The sequence below is a fragment of the Bos indicus x Bos taurus genome, chromosome 10 (assembly GCF_003369695.1).
Source record: "Bos indicus x Bos taurus breed Angus x Brahman F1 hybrid chromosome 10, Bos_hybrid_MaternalHap_v2.0, whole genome shotgun sequence".
Taxonomy (NCBI): Eukaryota; Metazoa; Chordata; class Mammalia; order Artiodactyla; family Bovidae; genus Bos; species Bos indicus x Bos taurus.
In genome coordinates this window covers 14,572,187-14,594,377 of record NC_040085.1, presented here as the reverse complement: position 1 = coordinate 14,594,377, position 22,191 = coordinate 14,572,187, and the positions used below count along the sequence as shown (strand labels likewise).

The 22,191-nt window shown below is 55.5% G+C and overlaps 3 protein-coding genes across 5 annotated transcripts; 1 reads left to right on the top strand and 2 right to left on the bottom strand.

The window, feature by feature from the left end:
* The first annotated feature begins 1,732 nt into the window (after positions 1–1,732).
* REC8 (REC8 meiotic recombination protein) lies at positions 1,733–7,567 on the top strand. The gene is made up of 19 exons (XM_027553210.1): positions 1,733–2,401; positions 2,502–2,570; positions 2,681–2,823; positions 2,908–2,983; positions 3,068–3,188; positions 3,885–3,969; positions 4,298–4,368; positions 4,592–4,685; positions 4,791–4,863; positions 4,941–5,017; positions 5,172–5,224; positions 5,542–5,688; positions 5,993–6,059; positions 6,147–6,307; positions 6,457–6,505; positions 6,762–6,828; positions 6,935–7,066; positions 7,141–7,247; positions 7,354–7,567. Exons 1-19 carry the CDS (start codon positions 2,346–2,348, stop codon positions 7,443–7,445), a joined length of 1,740 nt encoding a protein of 579 aa, XP_027409011.1. The 5' UTR covers positions 1,733–2,345; the 3' UTR covers positions 7,446–7,567.
* On the bottom strand, positions 7,538–17,174 carry IPO4 (importin 4). Its single transcript, XM_027553206.1, has 30 exons — positions 16,591–17,174; positions 16,424–16,510; positions 16,152–16,231; positions 16,033–16,074; positions 14,900–15,029; positions 14,634–14,813; positions 14,320–14,385; positions 14,109–14,210; positions 13,939–14,022; positions 13,518–13,682; positions 13,363–13,416; positions 13,118–13,227; positions 12,725–12,833; positions 12,416–12,545; positions 12,101–12,214; positions 11,870–11,983; positions 11,519–11,639; positions 11,277–11,388; positions 11,047–11,162; positions 10,864–10,941; positions 10,726–10,783; positions 10,529–10,634; positions 10,254–10,447; positions 10,063–10,113; positions 9,546–9,671; positions 9,234–9,442; positions 8,993–9,125; positions 8,804–8,908; positions 8,024–8,093; positions 7,538–7,899 (listed from the first exon to the last, which is right to left on the bottom strand). The coding sequence occupies exons 1-30, from the start codon at positions 16,657–16,659 to the stop codon at positions 7,769–7,771; spliced, it is 3,246 nt and encodes a 1,081-aa protein (XP_027409007.1). The 5' UTR covers positions 16,660–17,174; the 3' UTR covers positions 7,538–7,768.
* On the bottom strand, positions 17,050–22,137 carry TM9SF1 (transmembrane 9 superfamily member 1). 3 transcript variants are annotated; one of them, XM_027553207.1, is made up of 6 exons: positions 21,882–22,030; positions 21,219–21,595; positions 19,859–20,480; positions 19,396–19,581; positions 18,217–18,490; positions 17,050–17,651 (listed from the first exon to the last, which is right to left on the bottom strand). In XM_027553207.1, exons 2-6 carry the CDS (start codon positions 21,561–21,563, stop codon positions 17,258–17,260), a joined length of 1,821 nt encoding a protein of 606 aa, XP_027409008.1. In that variant the 5' UTR covers positions 21,564–21,595; positions 21,882–22,030; the 3' UTR covers positions 17,050–17,257. The 3 variants fall into 3 exon arrangements, with proteins under 3 accessions (XP_027409008.1, XP_027409009.1, XP_027409010.1); XM_027553208.1 differs by lacking the exon at positions 21,882–22,030 and adding an exon at positions 22,114–22,137 and having other exon boundaries at positions 17,076–17,651; XM_027553209.1 differs by having other exon boundaries at positions 17,076–17,651; positions 21,219–21,580; positions 21,882–22,032.
* Positions 22,138–22,191: the final 54 nt, after the last annotated feature.

Below are 22,191 nucleotides of genomic sequence, written 5' to 3'. Positions count from 1 at the left end.
ACTTAGATTGCTTCCATGTCTTGCCTATTGAAAATAATGCTATGAACATTGAGGTATGTGTCTTTTCAAATTAAACTTTTTGTCTTTTTTGGAAATATGCTTAGGAGTGGGATTGCTGGATCATATGGTAACTATTTTTAGTTTTAATCACCATACTGTTTTCCACTATGGCTGCACCAATTTACATTCCCACCAATAGTGTAGGAGGGTTCCCTATACTCTACACCTTCTCCAGCACTTATTATTTGTAGACTTTTCAGTTATGGCCATTCTGATGGATGTAAGGTGATACTTCACGGTGGTTTTGATGTGCGTTTCTCTAATAATGTTGAGCATATTTTTATGTGCCTGTTAGCCATCAGTATATCTTCTTTAGAGAAATGTCTATTTAGATCTGCCCACTTAAAAATATTTTTAAATTTGTATTTTTTTTTTTGGCTGTGCTGGGCCTTATTGCTGCGAGTAGGCTTTCTCTAGTTGCAGTGAGCGGGGAGCTACTCTTTACAGTGCATGGGCTTCTCGCTGCAGTGACTTCTCTTGTTGCAGGGCATGGTTCTAGGGCTCGTCGGCTCAGTAGTGGCGCGTGGGCTCAGTAGTTGTGGCGCATGGGCTTAGATGCTCCACAGCATGTGGGATCTTTCCAGAGCAAGGATGAAATGCGTGTACCCTGACCACTAGACCACCGGGGAAGTCCCCTTTTGCCCATTTTTTTGATTGGATTGTTTGTTTTTCTGATACTGAATTGTATGAGCTGTTGTATACTTCGGAAATTACGCCTGGGTTAGTCACATCATTTGCAAATATTTTTCCCCATTCTGTAGGCTTTTCCCCTTTTGTTTATGGTTTCCTTTGCTATTCAGAAGCTTCTAAGTTCCATTAGGTTCCATTTATTTTGGAGTTTAATTTCTTTTGCCTTAGAAGACTGATCTAAGAAAATATTGCTCCAATTTATATCTGACAATGTTTTGCCTCTCTTCTCTTCTAGGAGTTTTATGGTGTCATGTCTTATTTAAGTCTTTAAGCCACTTTGAGTTTATTTTTGTGTATGGTGTGAAAAGCTGAGTCTTAGAGACAGAAGCACGCCCTGGAGTCAAGGGTGAAAAGTGCACTCTAGACCAAAGAAATGACTGTGCAGGAGGCATGAGGAAAGGAATATTTGCAACTACAGCCACACAATTTATAGCACATAAACAGTTGTTTGAGACAAACAGCTTTTGCTATGCTGATAAATACGCCCTACATCCAACAAAACTAAGGTCTCAGCCAGGAGAACATTCACACCTGGGAAACAGCCAGGAGAGGAATGCCTACAACCTAAGCTGTTCAAGTTTAGGGAGTGACTTGGCAAGTCCCTCACTGCTTGTGAGATCTTTCTTCCCCATCGACCTGTGGTGGCTCCAAGGCCACCTCACACCCGTTCACCATAGGCCTTAGGCTGGGCACAAAAGTAGACCAACCACTTGCTGCTCCGTGGGATTCGGAAAAAGGCTTAGGTCTAACTGCAAGTCAGGCGCCCTAAACAGGGCCTGGCGATTGCCCTTGTCATGACGCAACCTCCTCTGCTAGTTGAAGCACCCTTGTTACCAGGCTCGGTGCTCGGAGTCTCCTCCCCACTCATTGGTCCATGGGGAAGCACCTCCGAGGAACCTCTGTTACCCGGGCGAGGATGAGAGCCCATTGGTCCAGACACCTCACAATCCCTCCAACCTCCCCCCACCGCCTGCAGGGTTCGTCCCATTGGTTCGCTCGCTGCCTGCCTCGGGAGCCCCCTGTTGCCTCGGACTAGACTACTTAGCGCCCCGAACGAGCGCCCCCAAGTTGACCCTGTTCCCCATTGGCTGCTCTGGAGACCGCGCCATCTAATGAGGAGCAAAGTGCAAAGCACCAGAGCACGCGCTCCCCGCGGCGGGATCTAGGCTGCAGGAGCGGACCGGCGGCGGCCGAAGCTGCGCAACAGTCAGCTGCCGGGCCTATCTGCAGAGGACACCCGTTCTCCTTCGGACCGGGCCTGGGCTGTAGCTCGGACCCTCTTCCTTCGCGAATCTTGGCATCTCCAACCTGGAACCCAACCTGCAAGGCTCCCGTTAAGTTCGAAGCACCCACGTGATGTGCAGACTGGCTCAGGGCTGACGTATATCCAGTCTGTCTCCATTTACTTATCCCCTTAATCATTTATCCACCCATACATAGTTCATCGGTTCCTTTATTTGGCATTCTGGGTCCACCTGCCACGCTACCTGTCCACATCCTTCTCTCCAACGGTTTGGGAAATTTTGTACCCTGAAGAATTTGGATTGACATCTGAACGGAAGTGGTGTAGACGAGGGTGAAACCCTGGAGGGACCATGTTCTATTATCCCAATGTGCTTCAGCGCCACACCGGCTGCTTCGCCACCATCTGGTAAGGGCGGGCCCGGCCAGGGTAGGTGCTCTGGGAGGGACACCCAGGGGTCCCAACCTGAGGGCTCCCCCTCCCTCTACACCCCTCATTCTTCTTCCAGGCTGGCAGCGACGCGGGGCTGCCGGTTGGTGAAGCGCGAATACCTGAACGTGAATGTGGTGAAGACCTGGTAAGGTCCATAAAGAGTGGCCCAGGGCTGGGGTGGGTTAGCAGATGGACTGGGCTGGGCAAGGCTGTAGGTCTTTGGTGCAGCAGTGATGGGGGGCATTGTTCCCCCAGCGAGGAAATCCTCAATTACGTGCTGGTGCGAGTTCAGCCCCCGCTGCCGGGTGCACCGCGGCCCCGCTTCTCGCTCTACCTCTCAGCGCAGCTCCAGATTGGCGTCATCCGGGTCTACTCTCAACAATGCCAGTACCTTGTAGGTAAGGCTGGAAGGCTTGGATGTAGGGCAGTGCCGAGTGGTCCTCCCCTGGGCGGGCACTGTAGCTTGCCCTCCCTCACCACAGAAGACATCCAGCATATCCTGGAGCGCCTGCACCGGGCACAGCTGCAGATCCGCATTGATATGGTGGAGACTGAACTGTGAGTGCATCCCTGGGGCTGGGACCACCCGGTCTTTGGAAGGGAACTTGGCCTCAGTCCTTGACAGCCCCCGGTCTCCCTCAGACCCAGCCTGCTGCTGCCTGACCACCTGGCCAGGATGGAGACTCTGGAAGATGCTCCAGACCCCTTTTTTGGGATGATGTCTGTGGCTCCCATGCTGCCTGATCCCTTTGATATCCCTCAGGTAGGTCTCCTCCCCCTCGGACAGCTCAGACTGATGAGCTGACAGTGCAGAGGGGCATGCTATTTCTGTGCCGGTCCAGCACCAGGGTTGGGGGTAGCCTGCTCCAGCTCTGCCCCACAGGAGTCAGTGCAGGGCAGCTGTCATGGTGGGCCTATCCAGACAAGCCTGCTGCACTTACCTATTCAGGACCAACCTAGAGGCAGCTTTGTCTTCACACCATTCCTCCAGGCCCTCAGTGTCCCTCGGCACTGGGTTTTCCATGTCCTTGTCCATCCACTCCTAACACCCCTACAGCTTGGACCAGCTTTTATTGAAGCGCAGTTGATTTACAGCGTTGTGCTAGTTTCAGCAGCACAGCATTCTTTGTGCTGGCTTTTGCTGGGGTCATACACAAACTTATCTCCCCACTAGACAATATCCTCAAGGTCAAGGATCTTTTGTTTCCTCTGTCCCTGACAACACTTGACCCCAGGATGCAGTACTTCTTTCACAAAGTGACCCAGGCTAGATGATTGGGTGGGGGCAGGAATGGAAGGGGAGCTGGATGGTGAGTGGGTTCAGCCTGCATGCTGCTGTTAGTGCCACAGGATTAGGCATAAAGGGGTGTCACTGTCCATTGTCTGAATAAGGTTGTAAAAGTGGGGGAGCAGGGCACTGAAGCTGAATCCCGTCTTTTGTTCCCATCCCTTCCCAAAGGTTCGACACCTTCTAGAGGCTGTGACCCCAGAGAAAGTTCCTGAAGAGATCCCTCCTGAAGTCCCCGTAGAGCCTCGGAAGCCAGGTGAGCAGAGACCCTTCTTTCTGGTGAGAGACAGAGGAGCGCCCAAGGGCCGAAGAAATAACTGTTTTTGAGCTTCTTTCAGGAGCAAGGCCTTGGGAGGGGCACTACAAGATTCTTACAAGATTGGAATTATTATGCCCATTTTACAGATGAGGAAAGTGAAGTCTATAGTGGTTAAGCAATATGCCTTGGGTCAGACTGCCAGTGACTGGCCAGGGCCTGACTAGAACCCAGGTTGGCTTGACTCTAGAGTCCGTTTTTGCCTTACGTACATGGGTGTGGGGACTTGAAAAGAAACAGAGGCTGTGTGACTTCCCTCCCCCTCCAGAAAGGATTCGGGTCACCCCCGAAGCCATCACGATCCAGGAGGCGGAGCCCATACGTATGCTGCGGATCGAGGTGAGCTGTCCCCCTGCACACAGAGTCCAAGGCCTGAGTCCTGCGTCTGATGGCCCAGGCCCCCTGTACCCGCTCCTACTGCCTCCAGAGTCCTGCCTTCTTGCCTCCATTTCTCTACCCCTTCCCTCGATGCCTGAGTACCCATAGGCTTCCTCAGCCTGGCCTGGCCTGGCCCTGTGGCATGTCTCTCAGACAGAAATGAAATTGTCACCTCTCCTGACAGGGTGAACTGGACCTCCCAGAAGTCAGCCGCCGAGAATTGGACCTGCTGATTGCTGAGGAGGATGAAGCCATCTTGTTAGAGGAACGTCGGCTAGGTAGGACCCGCCTGGCAGTGGACGGTCAGACCCCAGGCACTGGCCATCTGGGCCGGGCAATGTTCACATCTCTTCTGTGTCCTAAGCTTGATCCTCTCTTCACAGAATTAAAAGAGGAGCCCTGGGCCCCAGAGCGGGAGATCACAGTACCCCCGCCCTCGCCTTTAGCTCTTGTAGGGTAAGGGCAGGAGCCCTGGGCCAGGTAGGGGTCAGCGCTGGGAGGGTGTTTTCATCCTCTTGCCCATTTCCCCTCAGGGTGGAGGAGGCAGCAGAGCCACTTCCCAGGGAGGTCCTGGCCCCAGAGGAGCTGAAGCCGGAGGTCCCACTTACCGGTGAGTACCCACTAAACCAGGGTCCTTCCTGGGGGTCCTGGCACAGCTGCTGCAGACAATGCCCTGTAACCCAACTTGCTGAAGGGAGGACCCTCTAGCTTCTCACCTGGGTGGCTTTGAGGGCAAAAGGTGTGGACCTAGACTGTTGTTGCAGAGGTGACACCCCCGCTGGAGCTGCGTCCGCCACCCATCCCAGTCAGCCCTGAGGTGAGTGGTGCCCCTCCACACTGCCTCCTCTGCCAGAGCTCCTCACCCATTTTCAGTTTCCTCAAGGCCCCTGCTGGCTTCCACAGGCCTTTGTCCAAGTTTGTACAAGGTAGCCTGGTCCACACCCCGTTTTATCCAGCCTAAACTTCCCAGATGGGAACCTCATACAGTGGGGGCTGCACCCCCCCGAGTCCCCACCCAAGCCCTTCACCAGGGCACCTCTAGGGATTGGGAGTGTGGGGCCTATTTACAGTCCACCAGGACCTCAGGAAAAAGAGTAATGGGTAGCCTTGCCCCCACCTCCCCTCCCCATTCAGTGGAGGAGGCCCCCAGTCCCCCCACCTCCCAGGGGCCCACCAGCTCGCCGTCGCCGCCGCCAGTTGTTATTCTGGGACGAAGAGACTCAGATCTCCCGGAAGGAATTCCAGGAACAACTGCAAACCAGAGCCCACTGCAGGGAGTGTGTGAGTACACCCCAGCCTCTGGAGGGATGGAGGGAGGCAGGTGCATGCTGGGCCATCTAAACTCCTGGGGGAATCTTGAGAACAGTCCCCAAAACGCATGGGTTGGGGAGCTGCCCATGCAGCACTTCATGACCCTACCTAGCACATCCAAGGGCATCAATTGAAAAATCATTTTAACAATGAGCAGAGCAGGCAGGTGCACGAGCCTGGAAGAGCTGGAAGGCCAGAGGCCTTGGAACGAGGCATTACAGGTGAAGGGCCACAGCTCCTTCCTAACTGGTTTTCTGGCCTTCTCTGCACACAGCCAATGGTCCAGCCTCCTGAGAGGATGATCAGGACTCCTGTGGAGCTGTTCCGAAACCCGACTTACTGTGAGGAGTGATGGGAGCTGGTGTAGGGGATCCTCCACACCCCTATTCCTCACACCTCAACCCCCTCCCTGCTGCCCCTCTCCTCAGCTGGCTGGCTACCCCCAGAACTGCTGGCTTTCTGGACCCACTGTGCCCAGCCACCTCCAAGGGCACTAAGGCGAAGGCTGCCTGAGGAGCTGGAAGAGGCTGAGAGGGAGGCAGCGGCTGAGGAGGAAAGGAGAAAGGCTGAGACTCCGAGCGATATTGAGGTAGCGGCCCCCTCAGTCCTTCCTGGAGCCCCGTCTGCTCTGACTCAAGTCCCACAGGCCGCCTTCTGCCCACATGAGCCAACAGGCCTGCCTTACCCCTGCCCCAGGTGCGATGCTTGGGGCCTTAGCTCTCTTTCTTTCATCCCCAGGTCCTGAGGGAGGCCCAGGAGCCCAGTGGGCCCCTCATGGTATCTTCTGGTAAGTACCTGGAGAAGGGGCAACGGCAACCACCACTCTAACCACTGTCCCGGGAAAGTGGAGCCTCAACTGCTGACAGTTCTTGTCAGTGCATTTAACATAAGGACTCACAGACTGATTATCTTCATTCCCCTCCCTGCCAAGTGCCGTTAGCAAGTCACTGCCCACTGTGGCACCCAGTTGAGCCAGGTGACCCCAAATCCTGACTGCTCAGATGCACACAGATAAGCTCAAGACACTCCCCTTTCCCTGACAGAGCTCTCCCTGGAAGTAGCTGAGGAGGAGAAGACCCGCATCAGCCTCGTGCCCCCGGAAGAGCGGTGGTGAGCAGCGGCCTGCCCGCAGCCCTGGCCAGGAGGGGCAAGCAGTGGGACGGGCCTGTCACCGCTGCCTCCTCCCCTGCTCCGCCCAACTCGTGTGTTCTTCTAGGGCCTGGGTGGAGGCGGAGCAGCCAGAGGCCCCTGTGCTGCCTGTGGTGCCTGAGCTCCCAGAGGTGCCCGTGGAGCTGCCCGTGGAGCTGCCCCCAGAGCCCGAGCTGCTCTCGCTGGAGGCTGTGCACAGGTACCAGGAAGGACGTCCCTCCACGGGTGGCCGGGCTGCGGCCTCACCTGACGGTTCTTGGTTCTTAACCACAGGGCAGTGGCGCGGGAGCTGCAGGCCGACAGGGAGCCCGACTTCAGCAGCCTGGTGCCACCTCTCAGCCCCCGCAGGATGGCCGCCCGCGTCTTCTACCTGCTCCTGGGTGAGTGAGGAGCGTGTGCGCCCACGCGGAGGGTGGGGAGCGGACACACGGGCCAGAGGCTGTGGTAGCGACTCCTCTGACCGCCCCCTCCTCCTCTGTTGACCAGTGCTTGCCGCACAGCAGATCCTTCGTGTGAAACAAGAAGAGCCATATGGGCGCCTCCTGATCCAGCCAGGGCCCCGATTCCACGACAGTTAAGAGCCAATTTACAAAGCTGCCAGGCAACCAACTACATTACACTGTGTCCTTCTGAACGTGTATCTCTGTCCTTCCTGCTCCTAGAGCTACCGTTCAAGAAGAAAATAAATGCCTTTATTACAGAATGGTGTCACGACTCTGTATTGTCCCACAGCTCCAGCCCTAGGGGACACCCCCGTAAGGCAGCAAGTAAGGCTGGGACTCCAAGTGGGTATGAGGCCCAGGCCCAGAATCTTTGGTAAGGCTTGAGCTGGAACTGGGCTGAGAGCTGGTCTTGGGCATGGGCAGGCTTTGTTCTCTCCAGCCCAGCTGCAGCCCACAGTCTAGGTGAGGCCCAGGACGGCCTGGAGCTCCTGAGCCTTGTCGCCAGGCAGGGAGCCCAGTGCTGAATGGAAGCTGTCGGTGTGCTGTTTGGCCAAGAATGTGAGGAGAAGCAGCAGCGCCGCCTTGGTGTCTGAGTGGAGAGTGAAGAGGGAGACGTCTGGGGAGGACTGGCCCCCAACCCTAGCTGCCCCAGGCCCTCCGAGCCCTGCTGCTCCCTGCCTCCCCCCAGCCCTGCCCACAACTGCCATCCTCACCTGATGGGATCTTGTTCTCGGCCTGGATGAGGCTGTAAATACGAAGGAGCTCTGGAGCCACGTCTACAACCTGTGGGAAAAGATGGGCCAACTAAGGGGAAGGAGAACCTCTGGGCCCCAGCACTGGGGTGGGCAGCAGGAGCCCCGGAGAGGCAGCCTCCCACCTGAGCTGTTTGAGCCTGACACTGATTAACAGACATCCCAAACAACTGTGAACCCTGAGAAGGACCCATGAAACAGGGTAGTAGTAACTCTGCAGGGGGATGAGGGGTGGCGGGAGGATGGGATTGTGACCACAGATAATTGACATCCTGGCCTCAAGACCAACAGGAGCTCAGACACTCAGGAGCTCCACCAACACAGTCTCTGAAGGTGCAAGGCAGGGGTGATAGATGGGAGCACTGGGGCGTGGTTCCAGAGCTAGCCACTTGGTTCAGGCAAGTTGTATTCAGAAAGCAGAGCTGCTCTGATTAGAATAGGAGGCAGGGTGGCCCAGAGGAACCAGGCTTCATGGAGCACAGTCTGAAAGAGCCCTGGTCTAGGAAATCAGTTTATGAAAGCTGGGATTTCTGGCTCAGAACAGAGGGTGGAAACGAAGGCTCCCTGAGGAAAAATGCTACGTGGTAAGAGGAAGCCCATTCTCTCACATTAAAGTCATGGCTGCCAATCCTGCCATACTAATGAGAAAGCTGAGAAGGGCAGCTTCAACTGACGCTAACTCTGCCCATCAATGAGACTGGAGCATCAAGCCCCTTGCAAGGGCTCCAATATCGGGGTTACCTGGTCAGGGCTGCTCTGGTACAGGAAGCTGAAGAGATGCCCCATGGTGACCCACTCCTCCAGGTCTTCCTTCAGTGGCAGGGCATGCAGCAGGGGGGCCAGCACCTGGACACACAGAAGACTTTGGCCCCTGGCCCCACACACTCTGCAGCAGGGTCCATGGCCTTGCCTGATGCCCCCCAACCTTACCTGGGGCTCCGGTTTCCTCGTGGGACTGGCTATCAGCAGGCGGGCAAGCGCCCCACAGATGTTGTCATGGACACGATCATGGCGTTCTCGCGCCAGGAGGGGCAGCAGGAGCCCCAGCAGTTTGGGGAAGTGTCTGGTCCAAAGTCAAGGAACAGGCACAGGGGCAGACCGCTCTCCTCCCGAACCCCGGGGCCACGCTCCCAACCACATTCAGGCCCCCCCTCCTGCAAACTGAGGATACTCCTGGGCAGGGCGACCCCCGTGCTCTGCCAGCACACCCAGTCCAAAGATGGCATTACTTCGTACCTCGGGGTCTGCCTCCCGGGAGGCACTCAATAGCACGGGGAACAGCCGGGACACAAACTGGGCCGACGCGGCACCCAGGCCTTGAATGGACTCCGCCAGTGTTCCCACTGCAAAAGACTTCTCTGCCACTGTGCAGCCCTGCTTCTGGTGAGGGGAGGAGTGCAAGTCAGCCCGGGACGGGGACAGACAGGGGAGGAGGGCACTGGGGCCCGGGAGGAACAGGGTTGGAAGAGAACAGAGCACTCACCGTCTTGCAGAGCAGTAATGGCAGGAAGCCAGCAAAGAAGGGGGCAAAGGCATCTCCCCCAGCTGCAGCTGCCAGGGCAGGGATGGCCTCGCCAGCATGCTCCAGCAACATGGCATCGTATTCAGCCTATGGAGCCAGGTCAGACACTGGAGTGCCAGGGCCAGCTCTGAGCCTGGGACCAGCTCCCATCGCGCTCCTCCGCAACTGCAGGTGGTCTCCCCTGAGGGCTGCCCTTGGTCGACAGGACTGGGGGCCCCTCCCAAGCTAGGCTGGTTTGCAGCTCAGCCTTTCCTCTTTCCTGGTTCTCCTATCCCCGTCCATTGATCCAAGCTGCCCCAAATCCCCACCGCCAGGAAGCCTTCCCTGAATCTCCACTGCCTCGGTGGGGGCAGGGTTGGTTGTTCAGAGCCACCAGCAATCTTTGAGCAGCCCCTGTACCCCCAGGCCAAGGCCAAGTGCACTGTCCACCCTGCCCCGTGGAGATGACCTGGTCCCAGTGTGCACCCGAAGCTCTCACCTGGTCCTCCTCCTCCTCCTCGTCCTCCTCATCAGCGTCCTGACAGGCTGTCTGCGGGAAAGGGCGCTCAGCTCCGTCTGGGCTCTCCAGCCCCTTCCCGGCTCCATGGGGTGGAAGGAGGGGGATGTCTCTGACTAGCCCCACCCGGGGTTGGGCCACCTCCTCACCGTGCAGCCTGCTGCCCTCCTCACCTTCCTTTGCAGCACAGCTTTGAGCACCTGGCAAAGCTCAGCAAGCCGCCCAGGGGGCTGCAGTGCCAGACCCCCACAGCTGCGCAATACCGCCGTCAGGGCCTCCAGCACGGCCATCACCACCTGGCGCTCTCGCTCCCCGTTCACCGCCTGCAGGTAGGATGGCACCACCCGGGCCAGGGCAGCCTGCAGAGCTGGGGACACGATTGGCTGAAGCCCTGGTCAGACCCTACCCCTTTTCCCACCCACCCCGTTTCCTGGCCTCCCCTTCTCACCAGCAGTGTTGGATTCCGAGGGGCAGCTTTGACAGGCTTTGTGCAGTGCACAGCAGAGCTGACCCAGGGCCTCGTGGGCTGCCTTCCGCACGTTCAGGTGAGGGCACTGCAGCATGAGGAGGGGCAGGTCGTGCACGCTGTGTGCAGGGCCCACCCGAGCCCTCTGGCCCTGCTCACCGGCCCACCGGCCCACTCACCTCCAGCAGTTTGAACACTTCTTCAAAGACAGTCTCCATGTAGGGAAGGAAGGCAACGCTGTGACAGACAGACAGACACACCATGGAGAAGAGGGTCCCAGGAGGGGTTCCCAGTGCTGGGGAAGGGCTGATGCCCACCTGGTATTCACAGAGATCTCCCCCAGGGCAGCACAGGTGTCTTCCTTCTCATCAAAAAAGGCATTTCCCACACTGTATCTAGAGAAAGGCGGGCAGGCAGCAGCAATCAATGCCAGGAAGAGCAGAGCTGGCCCTGGGCCCGTCTGTGCCAGGACCCCCGGCCCAGAAGGGCAGCCGCCTCACCCTGAGATCTCTGAGTCATCCTCTTCTTCGTCATCCTCCTCCATGAGCTCCTCCTCTTCCTCACCACTGCTCTCATCGTCAAAAAGAAGGAATGAGCGGCTTCCGTCATACTGAGGCTGGATAGGGAGGCCCAGCAGGGACTTCAGCTCAGCTGGGCCCTGGAGAGAGCTCCCATCCCAGGGGTGGCCTTCCCCCATGGGCCCACACCCTCCCCCTGACCTTCCACTCACCACAATGCCCTCAGTGGAACGCAGAGACAGCAGCATGAGTGTGGTGATCTGTGGCAGGTGGGGAGCCAGGCTCTCACCCATTAGCCCTGATAAGGCTGCAAACAGGCTGTACCTGGGAGAGGCAGGTGGAAGCTGTATAGTCCTGCTTGCTGTAGCCAGGCTGGATGGGGGAGCCCGGGGAACCCATGGTCCAGAACAGGAGGTCTGGGGTCTGGGTGGGGGCAGGGTGACGGCTCACTCACGTGCAGCGCCGCAAGTCAGGATCGTCTACCTGGTCGCACAGGCCCAGCCCCAGCTGGCAGCATTCCTCAGCCAGGGGCCTCATGGGCTCTCCTACTGCCCGCACCAGCACCCCAAGCGTCTCTGCGGAGGCAAGGGCATGGTTAGCACAAGGAGCTCTAGGCTAGAGATGTGCAGGACCGAGGCTTGGGGAACTAGAGGTAGCTGAGGGGGATTCAGAAACCCTCCCACCCCTGGGTACAGTGCGAGGGAAGGAAGACACCTGTGCTGCTCCGGAGCCCATCTCTGTGAACATCAGGTGAGCACTGGCCCTTCCCTGGCCCCGGGAAACTTGCCAGGAGCCCCTCACTTACCCAGGCTCTGGATCCGAACAGGCTGCAGGTCCTCGTGGCTCGTCAACAGGAACTCCCGCAGGTGCGCCATGATGGTGGGGAAGTAGGGCAGCATGGAGGCCTGGGCAGCCGTGGCTATGGATGGAAGGACAGACTCAGAGCCGGCAGGTGAGCCAGGATACCTGCCACAGGCACGGCAAGTGAGTGAACGGTGAGTGAACCCTGGGCGCCCACCTCCTGCCTCGGACTCACCAATGGCTCCCAGGGCGCTCACAGCCAGCTCCTTGGACCGGGAGCTGCTGGGGGTCCTCAGAGGCTGCAACATACACTCCATAAGCTCCGGAAGGTAGGGCTGCACTTTAGGCCCTGTGGGAAAGGGCACCCCTCCAGCAACCAAGGTTCTCATGCCTGCCTCCAGGCCAATCCGCCTTGTGGCCCCACCGCGCCTGTCTCCCTGCCACACCTGTCCCCACCACGGGCAGTGGTTTATGGAGCTGCACATCCTTGCCCTTTCGGCCAAAACCACAGCCCCATCCGCTCCCTCACACCCCCAAATGCCCTCACTACCTAGGTTCTCCACGAAGTTCTCCAGGGCGTAGCAGGCCTTGGCCAGGTGATGTGTGTGCCCAGGAGGCACTGACTTTAGATAGGAGAGGAGCAGTGGCATCACATCCCCAGAATAGCTGCTGATGTGAGGCTGGGGGGAGGAGAAAGGGGGTCTGAGTCAGCTTAGCTGCAGGGCACGCGTCTAAGTGCTGAGGGCAACAGGTATACAGAGGGATGAGCTGAGGGGAGGCTGGTTCCTGGGACGGGGCAGGGGGTTGGGGGAGCGGTGGGAACTCTGGAATGGTGGCTGCCCCCTGCGGCCTTGCTGACCTGTAGGTTCTCTGAGAACTGGCCCAGGGCAAAGAGTGCGGCATTGCGCACAACCTGCGACGGGTCCTCCAGGCTCTTGCACACAATCTGCAGCAGTGGGGGCAGCAGTCTGGATGGGGCAGGACAAGACAATGGAGTCTGAGGGGCAGGCCCTGAGATCCCTGGGCTGAGCCAGGCTGCTATCTCCCCTGGGAAAACCAAGCTTTCTGTCACCAGACGGTAAGCACCGGCCTCTGGGGTATGGACAATGATCTGCCAGATCAGGACGTTTGAGAGGAAGGGCAGATGCTACTGATGATGAGGCTGAAGCACAAGCGCAGCCCAGGACTGCCATGGGCGGTGTGGTCCTCCTCACCATGGCCCACCCTCACTCCAAGACAGGGGAACAAACACCTCTGCCTGATGTGGTCGCCAGCTCCATCGGAGAGTACCGCCAATACCAGGAGCCCAGCCTTGCGCTGGTATGGGCTCTGGCTCCGCAAGGCCTCTTCCAGCATGGGCATCTAGGGGAGCAGATGGCAGTCTCCTGAGACCCCAGCAAGAGCCTGCCACGCCTACCAGAGCCCAAACATCCTCAGCCTCGGAGGGACTAGGCAAACCTGGGGTTAGGAGCACTGGAAGGACAGAGCCACACTTACCAGCAGGGGACAGAGCTTCTCAGGAGGCAAATGGAGTGCCAGCATGTCCACGACCTGGAACAAGACAGGAAGACCCAGCCGGACTCCATCTCTGTTCCGCAACCTTCTCCAACCACCTCACAGCCCAGCCACCGGACCCTCCACATTTATCGCACCTGAACAGCAAAGTGCTTGGGGGTCTCCCCTACCAGCCCAGGATCCAGCTCTTCCTCCTCCACATCCTGGTCCTCAGGATCCAGCTGGCCCAGGGGGGGCTCAGCAGCCATGATGGGGAAAAGGGTGTGCAGCAAGGGTGGCAAGAAGCGATTCTTCAGCAAGGCCTGAAGGGGAAGGATGGAAGGGTGTCCTGAGAATCTGCTCCCAAGATGGGCTCACGTTTAAAATTCTAGCCTTCCAGGCTACAACGGGTCCAGCAGGAGATTCCCAGTCCCCAAGCCAAGAGCTGGGCTGAGTCCAGGCCAAATCTGGAACACCTTAGCTATGGTATTTTATACATCCCCAGAAGGACAGCAAGCCCCAGGAGTGAGGCAGAGGAGGAGATGGGGGTGGGTTGATGTGTGTCAGAAGGCAACTCACCTTGCTCTTGACTTTGACCAAGAAAGTGAGGCAGCAAAGAATACGCACACGTATTGCATCACCCAGGGCCACGTTTTTAGCCACCTGCCCAGAGACCAGCTCAAGTCAGAAACAGGCAAGGAAGCTCCCAGCAGAACAAGCAGCAAGGACAGTGCTGACCCCAGGCTCACCTCCAGGCAGAATGTGAGGACCTCTGAGAGGTGCGAGGTGATGATGGGCACCTCTGACTCCAGCAATTCATCCAAGGCCTCCATGGCCTCACAGGCTTTTGCCTACCAAACAGAGAAGTCACAGGCCTATTATGCTCTTCTTTAGTGGATCAGGCTGAACACTCCTGCAACCTTCCTCCTTCCAACAGAGCTCCCACCCAAATGTCCTTACTTCATCTATGGGGATCAGAGTTTGCACGGCCACGATGAGCTTGGGCACCAACATCCGCGCAAGAGGCTGGAGGACACAAGATGAGATGAATCACAGACAGCATGACACAGCCTAATCTCCAGCCCGAGAAACTGGCAGCTTCCTCAAAGTCTGGACATAGGAGGAGTCCAGGGACAGCCACCCACAGGATCCCCTCTCAACTGTTAGGCAGAACAAAAACCAGGGAAAGAATCTCAAGTAGATCTGCGTGCACTAGGGGAAGGACACGAAAGCCCGAGGACAGGAACCAAGGAAGGTAAGGGCCCACATCTCACCACATCATCAATGCCGAGGTAAGGGGCCATGGTAGTCAGAGTGCGCAGGGAATAGAAGAGGAGCCCAGGAGAGCCCACCTCACCAAGGGTCTCATTCAGAAGTCGAAGAAGCTCCCGGTGGTGGGGTCGGAAGGCCTCGGGTCGGGAGGTCACCACCACACTTAGAAGCAAAAGCCCCATCTGCTCAGGAAGAAGGGTTGAGAGGGAAAAGCTTAGAGTCTATCCAGCCTCTGGGTCTCTTCCTCCCACCAACCATGTGACAGTACCTCTCTCTCCGGGATGTGGGGGCTGTGTGTGCTGTGCTGAAGAAGCTGCAGGAGCTGAGGCCAGGCCTCCAGGCCTTCTTTTCGGAAAATGGCAGCTGAGAGCTGGGCCAGGCTAAGACTCACAGAATGCCTGCAAACAGGAGAGATTCCCCACCCTATATCACCCAACTCCCCTTCTGTACACAATGGCTCTGTCTCCCTAGGATGGCCAGAAGAGAAACCTCCAGGTGTGTGCACATGGTCTCTGCCAAGTTGGGACACAGAAGATGGCAACTCAGAAACAAGAAGCGTGGTGGGCTGTTTATAATAGCCAGGACATGGAAGCAACCTAGATGCCCATCAGCAGATGAGTGGATAAGAAAGCTGTGGTACATATACACAATGGAGTATTACTCAGCCATTAAAAAGAATACATTTGAATCAGTTCTAATGAGGTGGATGAAACTGGAACCTATTATACAGAGTGAAGTAAGCCAGAAAGAAAAACACCAATACAGTATACCAACGCATATATATGGAATTTAGAAAGATGGTAACAATAACCCTGTGTACGAGACAGCAAAAGAGACACTGATGTATAGATCAGTCTTATGGACTCTGTGGGAGAGGGAGAGGGTGGGGAGATTTGGGAGAATGGCAGTGAAACATGTATAATATCATGTATGAAACGAGTCGCCAGTCCAGGTTCGATGCACGATACTGGATGCTTGGGGCTGGTGCACTGGGACGACCCAGAGGGATGGTATGGGGAGGGAGGAGGGTTCAGGATGGGGAACACAGGTATACCTGTGGCGGATTCATTTCGATATTTGGCAAAACTAATACAATATTGTAAAGTTTAAAAATAAAATAAAATTTAAAAACAAACAAACAAAAAAAAGAAGCGTGGTGGGGTTGACCTCATATTGAATTTCAGTTCCATTCTCTGACTCGAGTTTGCCAGACCATCACAGCCCACTCTCAAGAACTTTAGTCTTTAATACATCCTGAGAAAAATTCTTCCTCCACCCTTGATCTAGAACCAAAGTCCCTGCCCCCCAAGACCCAGCCTAGAGCTGAAAAAGAAGTTACAAACCCGGAGGTCTCAGCCTGGAGTCTGTTAGAACCCCGGGGGGTGGCAGGTAGGCACTTACTCTGTCTCTCTCTGGAGGACCGTCAGGACCAAGGACTTGATGCTGGAACACAGGTGGCAGAAGATTGGTACCCAGGAGCCGCCTCAGTCTGGCCCCGCCCCGCCCTTGGCCCAACCCACCTCTCCCGTTGCTCTGCCGCCAGCCGACGCCAGCGGGTGCTCAGTCGTCTGCGGGTCAGCACGGCCGCGAACTGGCGGATCTGGGACAAGGAAGCAGATACGTGAGGGGCCGGGCCGGGACGAGGAAGCAAGCGTTTGGGGGTCCGGGGAAGGACGAGGAAGCGGGCGTGTGAGGACCGGGGCACGAAGATGCTGAGCGGATGGCCGAGGGCAGGAGCTAGGACTTGACATGTGGCTCACTACAGCTCAGCGGGAAGGGCCAGAAGCCTCACCTGAGGGTCGCCCCCTGAGGCCAGCAGTTCGCAGAGCGCGGACAGGGAGGCGGGGTCCCGAAGAGCGATCTGGAGCTGCTCGGTGGCCTGGGAAGAGGCTGAGGGTCAGAGTCGGGCCGTTCCCGCAATCCCCTACTCGCCCTGGCCCGGTCCCGCCTGCCCCGTACCCGACGGATGCGCTCGGTGTCCGGCAGCAGCAGCTCCCGCAGGATCTGTTCCAGGCCAGCGGGCTCCATGGCAGCAGCGGAGCCGCGGCTGCGGACCGGGAGGGGGGAGGGACAGCACGTGGAGGCTCTGAAACCCGCTTCCGGCGGAAAGGGCGTTACTCCGCGCCCCTCCCGTCACCAGGGTGATTCAACTCGCTTCCAGCGGAGTTCGGGCTCTACCACTTCCGTTGGGCCGAGCGCCGGCTGAGCCGCGGAAACAGGGCCCTGGTAATATAAGTTCCCCCAGCAGACAGTTCCAAAGCTCCGCGGAGAATTCCAGTTCCGTGCATTTCGCGGCCGACCCGGCTTCCTACGGGACATTGCCCTTAACGGCAGGGCATGAGTTCCTATAGCCAGACCAAACCTTTTTCTTAATAAATTTTATTTTGGTATTGTAAAAAGAAAAATCAGGCCCAAAACTAAAAGCAACTTAAAAAATTCAAATATATACTCCTTATAATAATAGAGATTTATAATTTCCAGGCCCTCTGGTGAAGGGAGACCCAAAGGGCAAAGGGGAAGGCAACAAAACCACCACACAAGTCAGTCACTCAATCGAAGAGATGTTGGTATGAATGGGGGGGCAGCATGAAGAAAGGGAAAGAGCAATAGTTTTGCCACCCAAAACTCAGTCCATCTTGAGGTTAACATAGATATAACGGATGAACTTTAGGGAAGAAAAAAAGGAGATGGTGCCCAGCATGAGGAAGAAGACGTATCCAGTTAGTAAGGAGTAGCCAAAGAACTCTACTGTCTGTACCGTCCCTGACATGTTGGAGCGACGGGCATAATAGAAAACTGAGTAGAGGAAGATGAAGAGCCCAGTGGAGCCAACACTCAGCACAGATCGCCACCACCAGCGGTAATCCTCTCCAGACAACTGGAAGTAGGTGAGTGCGATGGAGATGCAAGCCCCCACACTCAACAGGATGGCGAAGACGAAGAAGAGGATGCCGTACAAAGTGTACTGCTCCCGACCCCATACTGTGGCAAAGATGTAGTACAGCTCCACAGAGATGGCACTGTGAAGAGAAGAGATGGTAGACAGCAGTTAAAGGACTGTGTGCATTGCCAGCGCAGCGGCCAGGCCAAATCCAGCCACCACCCTTCCGTGTTACCGGGTCACTATGGAAAGTGGGCCCTCGCCTCTTCCTGCCCTGGAGTTCCTGGCTTGATGGGGATTGTTTTTAACCTATGATTAGCTGCTTTCGTTTCAAGAACATCTTTGGTAGGTTGAGAGCAGAGATTTTGTCTGTTCTGTTTTGCACTGTATTTGCCTGGCATGAAAAGGTACTCAACAAATTGAGTAATCAAAAGGGTTTTAAGCCCCACATGGTGTCACTAAGGTCAGAAACTAGGAAGACAGTGAAAGGACCAATGTCTCTGGAGAGCTTTTCAAATTAAGATACCCTCATACTTGAAATGATTCTCCTGCTTGGAGAAAGGAGGAACCACTTAGTGATCTCTTAATGGTACAGCTGAACCAGGGACCATCACTGACATTGGGTTAGGGTACTGGTGAGTAGGGAAGGGGAAAGTTAAGGTCAGGATCCTGAGAGTGATGGCCACAGAATAAAGGGAGGATACCTGAAAGGTAGGAAGCCACCAACAGTCATGTGGACGAGCGTAGACTTGTACCAGGGCTGGGGCGGGATTTCCCGGGCGATGTTCTTGGTGCGACAAGGTGCATCAAAGGGGCTAGCGTTGTTCTTCCCGAAGATGCCTCCAATGACAGTGAGGGGAAAGCCCACCAGCAGCCAAACCGTTAGAAGCAGAAGGATGGTAGTGGCTGGCAGAGCCTGTGTTGAACCATTGGCCCAATGCACGGAGTTCACCACACTCCACGTCAGGAAGAAAGGCACTGCAGGGATGGGCCCCCAGAGGGAGGGTCAGCACTAGGAGCTACATCCCTGGGAGCACCAATCAGACTGGACCTAAAGGGGTGAGGAGTGAAACATCCTGCTCCCAGGCTGACTCCACCCTTTTCATGTCTTGTTCTTTGTTCCCTGGCTTACCAACACTCCCTCCACTACCCATTATCATTAAGGATCAAGGCAAGCCCGTTACATAATGATCTACAAATGACAAATCCACCTGCCTCCAAGGACTTGTCCTGCCATAGCACTGGCTGACTCCTAGTATGAGACATTCCTTTGAATTAAGGCCCTGTTTTCAGAAAGCTTTGGTTCAAATGTAAATGTGATGGAACAAAAATCAGACACTTGATTTGGAAACACAAAAGGTTCAGAATGCAAATTACTGTCTTTGAAAGGACAAGCTGGCTTGAAAGGCTGGAGTGGGGTAGCCCACTTCCAAATTTAAAAAGCTTCGGGAAAAAGAAAGGGAGTATCAAAAGATAAATTAAAAAATGTTATTTCAGTGGAATGGTTGAGAATACAGGCTCTAGAATTTGCCTAGTTATGAAACCTGCTTTTTAGAAGTATAATCTCAGGCAAGTTACCCAACCAGCCTTAAGCTGAAGTTCCTCATCTGTAAAATGGGAACAAGAGTACCAACTTCATAAAGTCAGTAATGAGGATTAAATGAGATGAAGGCATGTCAAGTGCTTATCATGCTGCTTAGAACATTTTAAGGGCTTAATCATTTTTAACTATGGAAAAAAATGCATTTTTGTTTTTTGAATAGTTTTTTTAGTGTTTCTTTTGCCTATTTTCATTCCCTTAAAGCCTTACTTGGACTCTATCTCAGGTTCCACAATGTGTTCTAAGTTCCTAAATTGGCCCACCAGGAAACAGGCAGTCATACCAGAGAAGAGACTGGTGGTGAGAATGATGTTCCACACCCAGCGCTCGCCTCCAATCTGCCGGTAGAAGTGGCTGGACACGTAGCCAGAGATGCAGCAAGTCAGGGCATACAACAAGATGGCTGCTGAATTAATAGCCCCATGACGGTGCACGTTGAACATGCCCAACAGCGCCATGACAATAATGCCTGCAGGGTGGTAGTGGAAAGCCTGTGTTAGATCTCATTTATCCCACTTCAGAGGGATCAGCCAGCCCCCTTTCTCCCAGACCCAGGGCTTCCAATATCCCCCAGTTCTGTTGTCCAGAAAACCCACAACAGAATATATGCATCCTCGCTAGAGCCATCCCACCCCTTAGGTCTGCCCCTCAACTTGAACAGAAAAGATCTGATCTTTTTTCTGAACAAACCACCTACTTAGTGCTACCCCTTGAAAGAAATCCCTGATTAACTGTTATCACCTCACCAGTGCCAAGGGCCAGGAACTGGGCACCCACACCAAGCACAGCACAGAGCAGACCACGGTATGGAGGGAAGCGGAAGACATCTGTATGGATAATTTTCCAGCCATTGTCACTTTGGTCAAAGTCATCACCAGAACCTGCAGAGGTTGTCTCTTCATCTAAGTTGTACCGAGCCAGGTCATTTCGAAGCACACGCATGAGAATAACAGCCACAAAACCCACCAGTAAAAACACAAGCACCATGGAATTGATGATGGACAACCAATGGATTTCCAGTGTTCGGGGAAAGAAACCACCATCATCACCACGGCGCCTGTCACTCCGACGCTCAACTGATGTCTCAGACCAGCGCACACTGTAGGTGTGGGTGAGGCCTAGAAACTCATCAGGCCGTAGCCCATCTAAACTGTGGGGCTTGACGTCCCGCACTGAGACATTGGCAAATATAATTCGATCTCCATGGAATTCTAGATGGAAGTCCAAATGGGTCCAGAGTCCTATCTTGTGGCTGTGAGGCAGGAAGCCACTCTCCTCCATGTAGCCCACAAAGCCACGGATTGGCAAGTCGTCCACCACAAATTCAAAGTAATATAGTTCCTCAATGGCCTGGCGTAGCTGTTCCACCTACAGAGAGCAAGTCAGGAGTCAGACAAGGCCTCCCCAAGCAATGGATTAGAGCAGGATTTCAGCCTCAGCACTAATGACATTTTGGGCTAGATGATTCTTTGTTGTTGGGGGGCTACGCATTGTAAGATGCTCCATCCCTGGCTTCTCACTAAATGTCAGCAGCAGCCCCCAATCCCGACAATCAAAAATATCTCCAGACATTGCCAAATGTCCCTTGAGAGACAAAAACCCTCTGCTGAGAGCCACTGGATCAGACCCTAGTATGTTGTGATTCTCCTAAATGAACAAGTATCATTTGTCAGGATGAAGGCCTTAGAAGGAGAGGGAGAAGGTGTAGGAAGGCCTAGAGTAGACCAAGGGAAAATGCCCTAAGATAGGAATCGCTGAAGAAAACAGCATGACAGGCAAAACAGAGTGTAAAGGAGCCAGTTAACATAGCTGAGAGGTAGGAATGGAAAAAAATGACTACGTAGGAGTTGGGACCTTATGATCAACAGAGAAGCTTCGAGTCAGGAGCCCTGGGCTCTCATATCAACTCTGCAATCCACCATCTATGTAGTCTCGAAAAAAGTTACTTCTGAGCAAGGATGTTTCTGTATCAACCAACTGTCCTGCCTGTCACATAAAGTTGTAGTTAGAATCAAATCAGATCATTTCCATAAAGGTGCTTTGAAAACCATAAACTCAAGGTCCTGGGAGGGTGGGCTGAGTCCCAGTCACAGTGGAGAGGCTGACCTGTGCGGAACTGAGCTGCATGTGGCACAGAACTCTCTTCTCCACATTCTCCCGAAAGCGGATCTCGTACAGAGACTCTGCCATTCGGTCCCCATCCAGCACTTCGCCCAGGCTGAGGCTTTTGTGGCGTATCTTCTCAGGGCAACAGACTGGAAGCTGATAGTAGTGGTAAGTCTCCTGAGGATTATGGTAAGGTCCCACTTTGTTGACATACAGAATGACGGGGTCGCCGGCCTTGTAGTGTGTCACACCTTCCACCCCCGGCTCACGGCCTGTGAGCAGCAGCAGCAGCAGGAGCGGCCACCACCGGCAGCTCCAACTTCGAGGGTGCCCTAGGACTGTCATCCTTAAGGCAGCGGAACCTGTTCGAGGGAGTCCTGCAGTTATGGGAACCAGGGATCAAATGACGCCCCAGGTCAGGTTCTTCGAACTGAAGCCGATGGCTCCAATTCCTCCCCCTGGCCTTTCCTCCCATCCCTCGGGAGACCACCACCCCCCGTCCCCACCGCCACACCACACCAAGTCTCTCTAGCCCCAACATTAAGTTCCGCCTCTGCTCTTGTAGTCCTCTGAACCTGGGGTCCCCCCTCCAGCAGCCATCCTGCCTGGGACCTCCCCGCGAGCCCCAGCCCATTTCCATGGCAACGCCACGCGGCCCCGCACCTCCGGCACCTTCCCGCTGTAGCCCCGGGGTGCTCTCCGCGCGGGAAGGGCTGGCCGAGGAGGCCTCTGCGGCCCCGTAGCCGCTCTTGCGCTCCAGCCGGGGTCTCCCCCAAAGCGGCGCGCTAGCGGGGGGCCTGGAGAGGACTTGACGACCGACCTCCACGGGGCTGGCCGCCGCGGTGCCTGATCACAGCGGCTGCGGCCGCACCGCAAAACATCGCGCTCGGCTCACCTCAGTGCTGCCGGAGGAACTTTCTACGGCTGGAGGCTCGGCCCACCTCTGCAGACCCAGCGACTCTCCGCTAGTGCG